This window comes from Mercenaria mercenaria, chromosome 14 (genome assembly GCF_021730395.1).
Source record: "Mercenaria mercenaria strain notata chromosome 14, MADL_Memer_1, whole genome shotgun sequence".
NCBI lineage: Eukaryota > Metazoa > Mollusca > Bivalvia > Venerida > Veneridae > Mercenaria > Mercenaria mercenaria.
In genome coordinates this window covers 51,998,789-52,013,365 of record NC_069374.1, presented here as the reverse complement: position 1 = coordinate 52,013,365, position 14,577 = coordinate 51,998,789, and the positions used below count along the sequence as shown (strand labels likewise).

Sequence of the window (14,577 nt, the reverse complement as noted above, 5' to 3'; positions counted from 1 at the left end):
ATAATGAGTCATTTTGAAAATTGCATAATGCATGCATTACACATGTACATCAAGGAAAAATTATCTATGATCATGCGTGTCTCGTGAGTCATGTGTTTCTTAAGGTATGATACCAGTCAGGCCCATAGCCAGAGGCTAATTTTAACCGAGGCAGTCTAGGGGGGGGGGGGGGGGGGGGGGGGGGCATGCTCCCTCTGGAATATTTTTCTTTAGGTCGTCTATGGTGCATTCTGGAGGGTCCTGTGACTATGTTTTACTACTTTAAATTTGGTGTTTTTAATGTAGTTTTGTACTGATTTTTTACTTATGAGTATGCGGATCCATAATTCTAAATCTGATTAAGAATTATCTAATAGGCTTTAGATCTATATTACGGCTGTTACTGTAAAGTCATTCTGAATGGGTGTAATATATCATTACCCTATGTTTTTGAACTTGAACTTGAATTGGTACCATTTGTATTCTTAATTGAAATACATGTACTTAATTACTTTTTTCATTGCATGCCAAATTTTAACCGAGGCAACTGCCTCACTTGCCTCAACGTAGCTACGGGCCTGCCAGTAGATTAAATAGATATGAAATATGAGCCCGTTTTTTAAACTCGTTGAAAGAGCCTTTATTCAACAATTATAAGTGTATGTCATTGTATGTCATGTGATTGGAAAAAGCTATTTAAGGATATGTATGCAGAAAACACACGCATTTCCTATTGATGAGGTATACCTTAATTTCTGGTAAGCACACATAATTTATGTTAACTTCTTTTGAATAAAATCATAACTATAATCAGTATCGATGTAGATATAATTTAAATACGCGTTATACATACGTATGCACTCACGTATACATATCATTTTGAATTTGTTATGTGTATGTTATGGTTTACATAGTATCTATTTACACTTATACAGTGTATTTAAAAGCATTTAGAAATTATAGTATTCACATGTTGTTTTTTTTATTAGCGTTTATCGTAAGACCTTAATGATAAAATATGTGTTTTTGCTTCCTTGTTCATTTTCAGATCAATATCGTTCAAGGATATATATACGCGTTAGATTTATTCATGAAATGCTTGAATGTATCTGATGAGTTTAACCTTTAGCATGCTAGATAAATTGTCGTCTGCTGGAAATGTCGTCTGCTAAAATTGTAAAGTTCATTCAATTTGCTCCAAAATTGGAAGAAATATTGTCAGAGTAGCAAACAGCTTGGAACCTGATCAGACGCCGATTTAATCGGCGTCTGATCTGGTTCCAAGCTGTTTGCAAAGGCTGTTAAATTCGCCTGCAGCAGGCTAAGAGTTAAATCATTTAAATACCAAACATAACCTAGTAACCTGATTTTTCTCTCTCAAAATCATATGATAAGTTAACAAATATATAAATTCAGCTATGCTACAAGAAGACAGGTGGAAAATTTAAGGCCTTCGATCACAACCTTTATCAACTGTGCTATTCACTCGAACTGTTTTTAGCGTATTTAAAAACACAGCTACAAGTAATAGAAAGAGCATTGAAACTAGAGGGTAAACGATTTGTACGAGGGGGCGTAGCCCCGAGTATAAATTGTTTACCCGAGAGTTTTAATGTTCTTTCTGTTTTGTATTATAGCCATCCATATATGGAACTTTTAGGCGTATACAGCAGTTCAGTGAGTACTTAAAATCCTTGCTTTACAAATATGTAAAACCCAGGTAAAATAAACCAGTGCTAGAGCAGAAAATCAATAAAATACACCTTGCTGTCTACTGTTCCAGATACTGGCATTCTTTCCTATCTAACAGTGCGGTAACTAGCGTGCGAGTATTAAATACCTGCACACTTTTAGTTACCACACCCTGTACTCAAGAGTATAGGAATTATCTGCACCAAATTTTATAAGAAAAAACACCGAGTTATGATACAAAAGAGCTATTTTACACTAAGGAAACAAAGTGTGGTCTAAACTTAACAAAATACATACACTGCATGAGTTATTCAATAAAAGTTTTAGACAATGGATGTAAAATAGAGATAGCACCTCATTGGTTTAAACATTAAACAAATCGAGGGGCGTATGTGAAAGAAGTTTTTTGCTTCTTTATCTATTATGCATATACATTGTATGCGCCCCTCGATATTGTCTTGACCTCCTATTTGTTATTGTCAATTTGTTACTGTAAAAGATAAAGAAGATACTTGTATTTCTCAGTATCAATTTCTCAAAGGAAATCATTTATAATTACAAAAGAATACAATCATTTCTCTGGTGGGACGTAAAGAGACATAGTTTTATTACTAGAAAACCGAGGAAGATTAAAAAAAGAAAGAAAGAAAGAAAAAAACTACCGTTGTAGAACTGCATTTTCATTTTACAGTAAATTTTGTGACAAAGCATAAATTTTCCTGTTTCTGTGTTTATACCAACCTCGTCTCTAACTGTTCCACAGCATCTTTTTTCTTTTTTTCTGACAAAGCTATCGGAGTCATGTCTTTAGTTGAATATATCATAGTATTTGCTAATAACCGTAACAACGAAAACACACGTACATAAAATTGTAATGATTATAGTAAAAATGTTTCGTGAACAAATTTCTAGGCAACTAAATGTATATCATATTCATATCTAACGTTTGTCAATCTGATGAAGGGAATATTGTGTTCTGTTTGTAATAGTGTTGAGACATTACGAATAAATACATTTTTAAAACAAACGCCTTGAGCAAGTTTACTGCTGATCACTTGAGAATTGCGTGCATCCGAATATTGATGTATTTATTTGACGTGATGACCTACTATTTTAATAAATATATGGTTTTGTGGCTTTTGAACTGATTAATTGTTAAGCTCTGGAAAGTAAAAAAAAATAACAACCAATAAGTTCTTTCATTGCACTCGTATTATATTGGCAAAGGGCATGTTGTAATAACGCAAGTGACTATAAATATCTGGTACACAATGCACAAACATAGATAATAAGTTCATGTTCTGACTATTGACTTTTTTTCAGAAAAACAACAATGGTCATGAATCGAGAAATACTGGGAGCTCTATGGTTGACTGCGGTTTTATGTCTAACATCAGCTTCTGCTACACCTCGACATATTGTTTTCATCGTTGCTGACGATCTCGGATGGAACGACGTTGGTTTCCATAATCCTACTATGTTCACACCTAATATCGACAAGCTTGCCTACAAGGGCGTTATCCTTAACAGTTCATACGTCCAACCAGTTTGTACACCATCTCGAAACAGCTGGATGACAGGCATATATCCATTCAAACTTGGAATGCAACGCGGAGTAATAATACCTGGCACGAACGAATGTTCTCCGCTGGATTTAGAGTTCTTCCCACAGAAACTGCAGAAACTTGGATATTCTACCCATATAATTGGAAAATGGCATCTTGGATCCTGCAGCTGGAATTGTACACCAATGTACCGTGGGTTCGACTCTTTCTATGGCTATTACGAGGGCAAGGAAGATTACTACACAAAAGTTATCGGACCTGGAATTGATTTTCATGAAAACAAGAAAAATCTAAATGATACCACATATTCTGCTTATCTGTATGCAGATAGAGGTAAAATGATTATAAATAATCACAATAAATCGAAACCCCTGTTTCTGTACATTCCGTTCCAATCGGTCCATTCTCCTATTCAAGTCCCTAAACGATTTGAGGATATGTACCCTAATATCAAAACCCAACAAAGACGTCAGTATTGCGGCATGGTATCTGCTGTGGACGAGGCTATAGGCAATATAACTACGGCGCTAACTGACAATGGAATGATGGACGACACCTTGATCATATTTCCCAGCAAACACACCACGTTGTTACAACGTTGTTATGACGTCTTTTCCTGACGTTGTAACAACGTTGTTTTTTGGTTGATAATGAAAGGTGCGTTGACGTCTTGTCACAACGTTGGAAAGACGTCTTTTTTGCAACGTTGGAAAGACGTCTTGTCCACAACGTTGGAAAGACGTTGTTTTTTGGTTGATAATGAAAGGTGTGTTGACGTCTTTTTCACAACGTTGGACAAACGTTGTTTTTTGGTTGATAATGAAAGGTGCGTTGACGACTTTTTTGCCACCTTGGAAAGACGTCTTTTTCGCAACGTTTGAAAGACGTAGTTTTTTCTTTGATTGTGAAAGGTGTTTTGACGTCTTCTGCAGTGTTGGAACGACATATTTTTAACAACTTTGGAAAGATGTATTTTTTACATTTGAATGACATCTTTTCTCAATGTTGTTTCGTCTAAAAGCACAAAAAAAACCCAACAGTCTATGGTTTTAAACAGAAGTGTACTGAATAACAGAATAGTCACAAGACGTATCTTAACATACTGGGTCTAGTAAGAAAACATACTAAATATGATTCAACTGAAATGTTTTTATTAAAAAGTACATATACCATTCAATCAAAAATAAATTTTGTTGATGCATGTGATCTGTAAAAAGAGCTGTTCAGGGACAGCAACAGTCAATCGACTATTCAATAGCTTTTTAACAAAATATTTCTTTAAGGAATACAACGATAAACACTTGTGGAAATGGGCAACCATTTTGCTTGAATGTAATAAAGTGTCATAGCATATAAAAACAAGAGCTGTCATAGAAGCAGCATGTTTAACTATTTTAAAACTTGATACTAAGTGAAGAAACATTATCTTGAATTCTAGCATAAAACTGCTGTTATTGTCATTTTTCGGGGGTGTCTTAACAGGAGAGAAAACGTGTATTAACAGAGAGATTCTCGCGCTCACATGCTGTTGTAACACCTTTTTATTTATGCGCGTTCCGTGGCAAAGCGTAAACGTATTACGGCCCCAAAACGAATAATTCAAAAGGAAATGACGTGAACGTGATAAAACAAACTTTACCGCGCATTTCATGGGAATTTAATGACGTTGAGGGACAATATATTCATTTACTTGGTTTTGCGTTTTATGCCAGAATAGCGTTAGCACATGTTATTTTCGTGTTATAACATCTACAGAATCCCTCGGGAATCATTGGTACCTGGCTTGGGTACCAACCAATCCCTCGGGATTCTGGAGATGTTGCAGCACGAAAAACATGCGTTATCCCTACACAATTACTTTATGTTTGAACAAAAAGCATTGAATAATAGCCATAAATGAGTGAAACTGCCTAAAATTCCTTTAAATAATTCAAGAAATACTGGTTCGATACCACACTTCGGTCTGTGAAATCTGATCTTAGATGCTGACAGAAAACAAGTAGGATAGCTCTGCATATAGTTTGTACAGTCTAGCTAAAATCTTAAAGTTACTCAGCCCCAGTTTGGGTGAAATTTTTCAACATCTTCCTTTCAAAAAGTTTAGCAGAGAATGTGTATTTGACACAGAAATGTGATCTAAAACAGTTGAGAATAAAATTTAGATATTGGTAAAAATGCAACAGGAATGTAAATTTTCTACAATATTTCAAATTTAGTATACTACATTCTGCACAAGATTTATTGTTATTTAATGGAATATCTTGCTTAATCATTCCAATAAGTTTGACTGAACCAATTTCCAACTCCAAAAAAGACCATGATTTATCCAAACTCGTTGACAGAGTTATCTGCTCTTGCCTACAGATGGAAATCATGATAGTAAGTAAGTGTTCAAAGTTTCAAAGCCATATGTCAGATAGTTTTGACAAACACGTACTTGTACGCAAACTGAACCAATTTCTAAGTACAAAAAGGCCATAATTCAGCCAAAATAGTTGACAGAGTTATGAACACTTACTTACAGATGGCGATCATATAATAACAAGTGTTCAAGTTTCAAAGCCACACATCAAACAGTTTTCACAAAACATGGACTGGTAAGAAATTGTACCAATTTCCAAGTCCAAAAAGAGTCATAATTTAGCCAAAATACTTGTAAGAGTTATGTACTCTTACCTACAGATACAGACTATGGTATAATAATAGTTTCAATGTCATATGTCAAACAGTTTACACAAAATATGAACTAGTAGGAAATAAAAGGTACCCTAATTCAGCAAAAGTCCTTGGTAGAGTTATGTGCCCTTGCCTAAAATTGGATATGGTGATGATAACAAGTGTTGAAAGTTTCAAACCTTTATCCCCAAAGGTTTTGTCAAAATGTAAACTGGTACCAAAAACTTAACCAATGTGTGACGCAAAGCTGATGCCGTATCGAGTAGGATAGCTATTCCTATAGTTCAAATAGTAAAGTTATAAAGGTCCAATTGCGGCATCTTTTATGCAGTTTCCGAAAATGATTTTAATAAAAAATCTTGCAAAAAAGTTCTATGTAGAACAATCTGAACAAAATACATTTTTTTTCCATATATAACTTTCAGCCAGGTCATTTAATATTGATTTATGTGACAAATTATTTTAATTATTCTCAAAATCACTACAAATGGATTAAGTCTGCCCATCACTTAGCTTGAGACAACATTAACCTTAACCAACAAATTCTTGATTTTGCCTTGTGAATGAGTAATCTAATCCATTCACAAAAATATTAAGAATAAATAAAGTAAAGTTTAAGTGTAATGGACTGGCAAAACAATGAACAAACAACTGCAAATTTTTGAAAAACAATTCATTGTGCAAACTTTTTTTCTTGAGATACTATTTGAAATTTCTTCACCTTGTAGAATTTTAAATTATCTGAAAAAAATTCCAATAACACTGTGCATCCAGAAAATGAATTGGATACAAGTTCTTCAGTTTTGTATACAACAAAAAATCAAACTTAACTTGCACTGTTTTCACACATTTCATGTATATCACTTTTCAGCTGCATTTAGAATTTATTGAAAGATTCATTTTGTAAGTAGAACTGTTTTGCATTTAACACATTTTAATTTAAATTCAAATGTTTGTGTTTTAGAGCAGATTACACAGTATGTAAGTCATGATTTCTGCTATTTCACTATTTCAGATTTCCTTTTGAACTGGATTTCTATCTGATAGTGCATATATCAGTCACAGGCACTTCTCCCACTCCTAGCTCCCCTTCCTGGTCCTATGTCTACGCAGGCTGAAAATATACATTTTAACACACATGTAAACTTAAGGCCTCACCAAATTAAAAAGTTGTTCATCGGATTTGCCGCTCATATATTTTCAGAAACACAAAAAAAATATTTTTTTTTGTTTTTGGCTTGCGCTCGCCCCATTGAAAAAAATCAATCCAAACTTTTTTGGTGCGCTACTTTTTACGGACGTAAAAGTGTATAAATGCTTATACTTCCAGTCCCAGATTGTTCTCAAATGGATTTTAATCAAAATAAATACATACTACGCACACATCGTCTATAATAAATCATAATACTTATATCTAGTTACATTAAAGTTATTTCCCCTTTATGCAGTTATGCCATTTTCCTCAAATGTTTACCAAATTACATACTACAAAAAATCGATTTATTTCATTGAAACTGGATGAAGAAAAACATACTAATTTGTTTGATAACATCAATCTACATTATTTTGGTAAGAGTAAATACTTATTGATGCTTGTCACTTATCTGTTTTCTGTTTTTTTCCAGTCCAAATGATCAGCATTTGCATACGAAAGTTGGTGGGGTAAGGAATTTACATTACGAGTTGTTTTCAGGACAGTTTTGATTTTCAAATTTTCCAATCATTTAGTAGACTAACGTTAATGCACGTTAATCTCCATTTCAGACCTTAATTGAGACTTTGTTTCAACAAATTTAATATGTTATGAAAGTTTAAAGTTAGAAAAAAGAGCTGTACATAAGACATCTTGCTCGACTTTTCTAAATCAGAGCTTTGCCAGTAAAAGGGACATAATAGTCAGAAGCTATTAAAGTACAGAGCTATTTGTCATTATATAAAACTTAATTAAAAATATTCTATGTTAAAAAGGGGCGTAACTCTAGATTCAGACTTAAGAGTATTGTTTCTCCTGGTGTAGACTTTGACAGTAAATAACTGTTCTAAGTTTAAAAACAGAAGCTTTAATAGAACTAGCAACACTCACATAGATATTTGATGTATCAAAAACTTTGTAAAGTCAGCTAAGAATGCTACATTTTCATAGCAGTAAATATTCGATTCGATATTTGATTACAGTGTACTGTATGACAATGTTATTACCTTTTTTCATGAGTTCGCGTTGTTGTGCGTCTGCGGGTTAGATTTTCTCAATCCCTGGGGACTTACTTTTTAATTTAAAAGGGCTATACATTCTATTTTAAGGTTTTTATTAGTCAGTCGAGAGCCAAATGAAGACAAATATATTTCTTCGCTCTTCGCTCGCTCCTGATTTTCTCAAAAACCAAAAAAAATATTTAAATTATTTTTTCGCTCGCCGCCTCAAATTTTTCAGAAAAAAATCCGATGAACAACTTATCAATTTGGTGTGGCCTAAACGTTTTGTTAAAAACTAGAAGACGATCACACATATTAGAATTATGTATAAAGTTAAATGTATGGTAAGGTGACGGTGTATCATTTTTAATGCATGACATACTAATTTCTTTACATTATCACAAAGTTTATACGGTAATACAGTGGGTGGGATAGCGCCGATGTCGTGAATTCATTTCGGACATACTGAGTTTTCAAAATTTCTGGAGCCCTGAATACATTGGACGGGTTCATTCAAATGCTAGAATTTCTATTCTTACTAACACCATTCTCACGTAAGTATGATCAAATATCATTTCTTAAATATTTACCCTTCAAGATCGAAAACAATGTTGTCCTTTCTTCTCCCAGTTTGCTTTTCCTCTGATGTTAACATGGTCATTAGTTTCATTGTCATCAACCTGTGAAACAGAATGAATTTGGTGATAAAAAGTTAATAAAAAAGGTACAATTTGAATCTATATCACTAAAAATTAAATCAATAAGACAAGTATGCCAAGGAGCAGAGTGTTGAGCCCGCCAGCTGTCAAGTGGACCTTGGACCTAGGGACCTGGTTCTTGCGCATGACACTCCGTCTCATAATGGTAAACATTCATGCCAAGTTACATCAAAATCCCACCATGCATGAAGAAGAACTGCTCTGGACAAACTTCAGTATGACCGTAGGCCTCTTAACTGTGACCTTGACCTTTGAGACAGGAACATGGGGTTCACGCATGGCACACCTTCTCACTTAGGTAAACATTCATGCCAAATATAAACAAGATTGGTTCATGCATGTATAAGTTATGGTTCGGACAAAATCAGACAGACACAAGCACATACATCGAAAGTGGCGACTATATCAAGCTCACCGTAAGTGGGTATAACAAAAACTTGACACAAGACAAATACAACTCTTGCATAATTATTATTTTTCATTCTCTTAAAGTATTCTTCTAAATTTAAAACATGCACAAAAATGCTTGTGAAACACGATTCAGATGAGTTTCAGTTCACGCATATTTTATTCAAGAGGAAGTAAAAAAACAGGTAATAAATTTATGGAAACTTTATTCCAATATTACTTACTTATCAAACACCATGATATCCTTGTACAGCTAGAAATTGTGCCACTGGCCCATGAGTAAGTGTTGTATATAAGCAGAAGATAAAGATTCTATTCACAGTCCCTCATAGATGTTCTTCCAACAGCAGACAACATGGAAACCTGTCAACAGCAAAAAATTTCAAATTAGAGCTACTTTGTAATAATCATTAATCTACATTTTAAGCACACACAACAGTAGTACACCCATGCATAAAATAAATTTTGAGAATTTAACGTCTTGCATTTTAAATGTAAACAACCTTGAATCAGTTTCACAACTAGTTTACGGTTAACCTTTAGCCTACTAGCAACAAGTGATTCTGCCTTTGCGACCAGTGCAGACCAAGATCAGCCTGCACATCTGTGTAGGCAGATCATGGTCTGCACTGTTCGCTATTCAGTCAGTAAATTTTCAGTGAACACCCCTTCGAAAAATAGATGGTACTGTCCAAACTGAACGATGGATCAGTTCATTTTAGAAACTTAGCAGGGTAAAGGTTAATGAAAACTTATGCCTGACTAAACTCAGACATACCAAAGTCTTTATAAAACAGATCCTAGGTTTTCTGCACGAGGCATATATGTTACTAGTCAAAATAATTCGCCGTTCAGATTGTTTTATATTTGTGACGGGCAATCTAAACGTCAAAACTTTGAAGGACCAAAATAATGGAATATAAATCACAGTACACAGTCATGTAAAGTTATTGGTTTTGCGTTTTGCCATATTTGCATGTAGAGACACGGTAAATTTAATCGTGTACAGTTACATACACATTTAAATCACCAGAAAATAAGTAATTTTGGTTATTATTTGATAATTTTGGCATAAATCATTGACAAAATTTAATCCCGTTCAATACATGTAAGTTTATTTGAATTTATGACTAATGTTTGAAAATAATCGGCATTTAAACCTATAGCATGTAAAGCGTTGGCAGCGATGAAATTTCATCGGAAATTGCTTCAACTATTTTGGTCTTTCGAGTGTTATGGAATACTGCCCATATGAAAAGAATTATCCCAACATTTCCTAGGATCGCATCAAATTAGTTGGACTATTATGTTACTTCTGAAGAGAATCATCAGGTATCAAACGAATGTGAAGCAGTATAATAAATTATATTATATGGAGATGTCCAAATACAACGTAACAGGATGTTTCGGGACAGTGTGATAACTTGACTGTCGCTGTCTCAACATGTCTAAACTTATTTGGCACGATTTCTTTCAGGAAATCTCTAAAACATGTGACGTCACGCAATGGCTTTGACTACAAACAAAATGTTAAAACTGTTGATTTTATGTTAGTCAATATGGTGACAGCGACAAGTAAGCATAGTTCCGGCTATATTTCTGTTGTCTTTAGATAATGGAACAACCTGTTCACACTGGCACTTCTGTTAAATTTTCTTGTTGTATGGTGGATGGCATGTGAATGCATTGCACGTTATTATGCAGAAGGGGGGATGGGCAGGGACTTTTTTCATATACAGACTTTTGGTGGCTTGATAGAATTTTGATCAGAATTGATAAAAAAAAATATTGATAGAATCTGTGTTTTAAGAATATTGATGCAGTTAGAAAAACATCACTGTTTACAAAAAAAAAACATGGACGTCTAGCCGCTCACTGTCTTATCAGTTCTAAAAATAGAAACTACAACGGATTTGTTTACAAACACCATCTAGTCTAGTCCTATTTTCATGACCCGCATAAAATTAGTTTGACTACTACACCCTAGCCGCTTCCAACAAGTAATGCTGTTTGGTGACAGATATCAACATACAAATGGCATGTAACTGTTAGACACTAAGCATACGTGAATTTATAAACTAAAAACCCTTATCAAAACCTTTATAATTTATGGAAAGTTTTAACTATTTTTTGCACTGTAAACAGTTAAAAGACTGCAAAATGTTGATAGTCTGATCTTCATCGCATGCAAGATATTTTAAGTAAGTCCATTTCTAGCCTAAATGCATAATTATTAATTTATCCTCATGCAGCACAACAATGTCAACATACAAATTACCGGTAATAGGCCTACCGCGAAAATATATGACAATATAAGTTATAGCTATAACTTCAACAGTATTAAAAACGTCATGACAAAAAATAACTGCTGTAAAAACTAACAACATACTTACAGGTGGAGAAGCCATGATTTGACATATAATCTGTACAGGGCGCTTTTTAAATACTTCCACGAATTTTCAAAACTCCGATCAACAACATGAACGAGCGCAAAAAGGCACGTGAGCTAGACCTGTTTTGATTGGTCAATTTCGAACACATGTCGGAAATCTTGGGACGGAACTCTTTCGAGTTAATGTTAGATGGTTAATGTTACTAACCTCACGACATGACGAATAGCGCTAAACGACAAAAATGCAATAAAGTATTCACGCAATGAAATTATTTTTGCAGCTTGAAATATTTTAAAGTTTCAGTAGATCTAATGACGTTGTTCCAACGTTTTTACAACGTCGGAATAGCGATGTTGGATTTTGGTCGCTGTAAAGCCGTTGGAACAACGTCGGAATTAGCGACGTCGGATTTTGGTTGCTGTAAAGCCGTTGGAACAGCGTCGGGATAGCGACGTCGGACTTTGGTCGGTGTAAAGTCGTTGGAACAACGTCGGATTCTGGTCACCGACGTCGCGACCCCAAAACAACTATAAAAAGACGTCTTTGCGACGTCGTGTGTTTGCTGGGTTACTACCGACAATGGAGGTATGCCAACAGAATCTGGGAACAACTATCCTTTACGCGGAGGCAAAACGACAATATTTGAAGGAGGAACAAGAGCAATTTCCTTCGTTGTTGGAGCTGGAGTAGAAAAATCAGGCTATACATACAACGGTTTAATGCATGCTGTTGACTGGCATCCTACAATTGTTGCCGCCGCTGGGGGAACTATTCCAGATTACACTAACGAAATAGATGGCATAAATCAGTGGGAAGCTATAAGTACTGGATCGGAATCTAACAGAAAAGAACTGGTATATAACTTAGATAGTTCCCAACAGAGAGGTTCTCAGGGACATGCTGCAATACGTGTTGGTGATTTCAAGCTTATTCAAGGATATCCAGGGCCGTTTAGTGACTGGTACAAACCTGACCAAATTTATTCAGACATTGACGATGAATTAAATGAAAACGATTATTATGCAAGACTCGCTACAGAAGATAAAATGAAACAAAGAGAGGAATGGATAAAAGAAGGATATAAACATGACAGAAAATGGGCGGGAGATGGCCTATACAACCTTAAAAATGATCCAACAGAACACGAAGACGTTAGCGAATCGTACCCAGATGTGGTAAACCAACTGAAAGCGAAACTGGATGAGTACTGGAAAAGTTACGTTGAACCTAAAACTTACGCGATTGATCCTCGTTCGGATCCCCGAAAGTTCGGCGGATTCTGGACACCAGGATGGTGTTGAGGGAAATTTTGCTACAGGCTTCGAACTTAAATTCTATATATGCTGTATTTGAATAACTGATAGTGGTGAACTGTTTGATTTCTGTGCATTGTCAACTAGGACTAGAAATATTATTTTTTGCAATGCAAGTGTTCTTCCTTTTGAAGAAATTAGTTTCTGTAAAAAAAACATAATTGATCATTAAGTAATAACGAATACCGGATGAAAAAACCCTGTACCACTCGTAATAGGCATGACATTCCCATTATTCTCCAGAAATAACTTTTATGATAAAATTAATTTTGTGCTGATGTTTGTACATAGACACAAGAAAATTGGCTTTTTCTTTTCACACTTTATTTGTTTAAGTGTATTTTTAGGATTTCTGTTGTATTACAGTTATGTTAAAGACAAAATACTCTATCTTACATCTCCTTTTGAACTTTGTTATGCAAATACAAATAAATTATATACTGCTTAACATCATTACTATTGATTTACAACTACTACCCTTAATAGCTAGGTATATTCATGTTAGTTTGAAAGTTTATACAACCTAGAGACGCCGAGAGTTAAAAGTCTTTGACTTAAAGTCACTTGGCCGTCACCGTATGTTTTTGAAACTTAAAATTTTACAAGGGTGTAGAACTTTTTCATACTTTAATTATGCCAGATGGCGCTCCTGGAGTCTGCCTCCACCAAATGCCGAAAAAGCGCCATATGACCTACAATTAATGTTAAAACCAAACAAAACGCGCCAGATGTAACCAACTGACTGAAACGTTAAACCCGTATCGTGCTGAATTTCTATAATAGACTTGTCCATCTTTCAATTTGGACAGTGTCAGTAACCGTTAAAAGGGGTACTTACCAAAAAGATACTCATTGAATGGCGAACAGTGCAAGCATGATCATGAGCTTCTCTGGTCTCAATGACGGAATCAGTCGTGGATAGCATGATAGGGGTTAATGAATTCTTGGGAAATGTACATGGCTTTCACCCTTTGAAGAAAAAAAAAACATTACTTACTCATAAATGAAATCTATTAAAAATCATTTAGAAGCAAGTACATAACATCAGAAGTCTGTTCACGAGATGTAATGCAATGTCAATTTCCCTCACGCCTCCTAGCAACGACTTTAGCGGAAATCTATTACACATATATAATTATTGGATTCCACAAGCCAAAAAGGACCAGAAGATATAACAACATAGAGTCCAATTGCAAGGAGACATTTTTTTTTATTTTTAAACATTATAAAATGTCTTGTCGACGGTGAGAATGTACACATTTTGTGATGATACAAGTAAGATGTGTCTTACATGGTACCAAAGTTGTTTAATTTTTTTTCAAGTTGCAAAATATGGTTGAATAAACATTTATTAAATTTCAATAGAGTGAATACGTTCTGATCAAAATATCGCTAGAGTGTTTTCAAAGGTCAAAAAGGCCAGACAGGTATGCGAATGATGAGGCGTAAAAAAATTGTTTGTTTCCGGTATCCCGACCTACCCTAAATATTTGGCCCGACCCTAAATGTTTTTATGGCCTTGGAGAATATTTTTTTCAACTTTTTGACAAACAGTTGCCAAACTGCACATTTTATGCTTTAAACATGGTCAGTGATGTTAAAAATCAACTTCCTGATGCTCTAAAGGCATAACCCCCTT

At 34.7% G+C, this 14,577-nt stretch overlaps 1 protein-coding gene and 1 long non-coding RNA gene across 2 annotated transcripts; one reads left to right on the top strand and one right to left on the bottom strand.

Annotated features, from left to right (window-relative positions):
- The first annotated feature begins 573 nt into the window (after positions 1 to 573).
- LOC123527600 (arylsulfatase J-like) lies at positions 574 to 13,386 on the top strand. The gene is made up of 3 exons (XM_045307186.2): positions 574 to 720; positions 2,995 to 3,805; positions 12,195 to 13,386. The coding sequence occupies exons 1-3, from the start codon at positions 716 to 718 to the stop codon at positions 12,924 to 12,926; spliced, it is 1,548 nt and encodes a 515-aa protein (XP_045163121.2). The 5' UTR covers positions 574 to 715; the 3' UTR covers positions 12,927 to 13,386.
- On the bottom strand, positions 6,569 to 11,769 carry LOC123536752 (uncharacterized). Its single transcript, XR_008367115.1, has 4 exons — positions 11,626 to 11,769; positions 9,457 to 9,595; positions 8,696 to 8,785; positions 6,569 to 7,026 (listed from the first exon to the last, which is right to left on the bottom strand). It is a non-coding gene; the product is annotated as an uncharacterized LOC123536752 (long non-coding RNA).
- Positions 13,387 to 14,577: the final 1,191 nt, after the last annotated feature.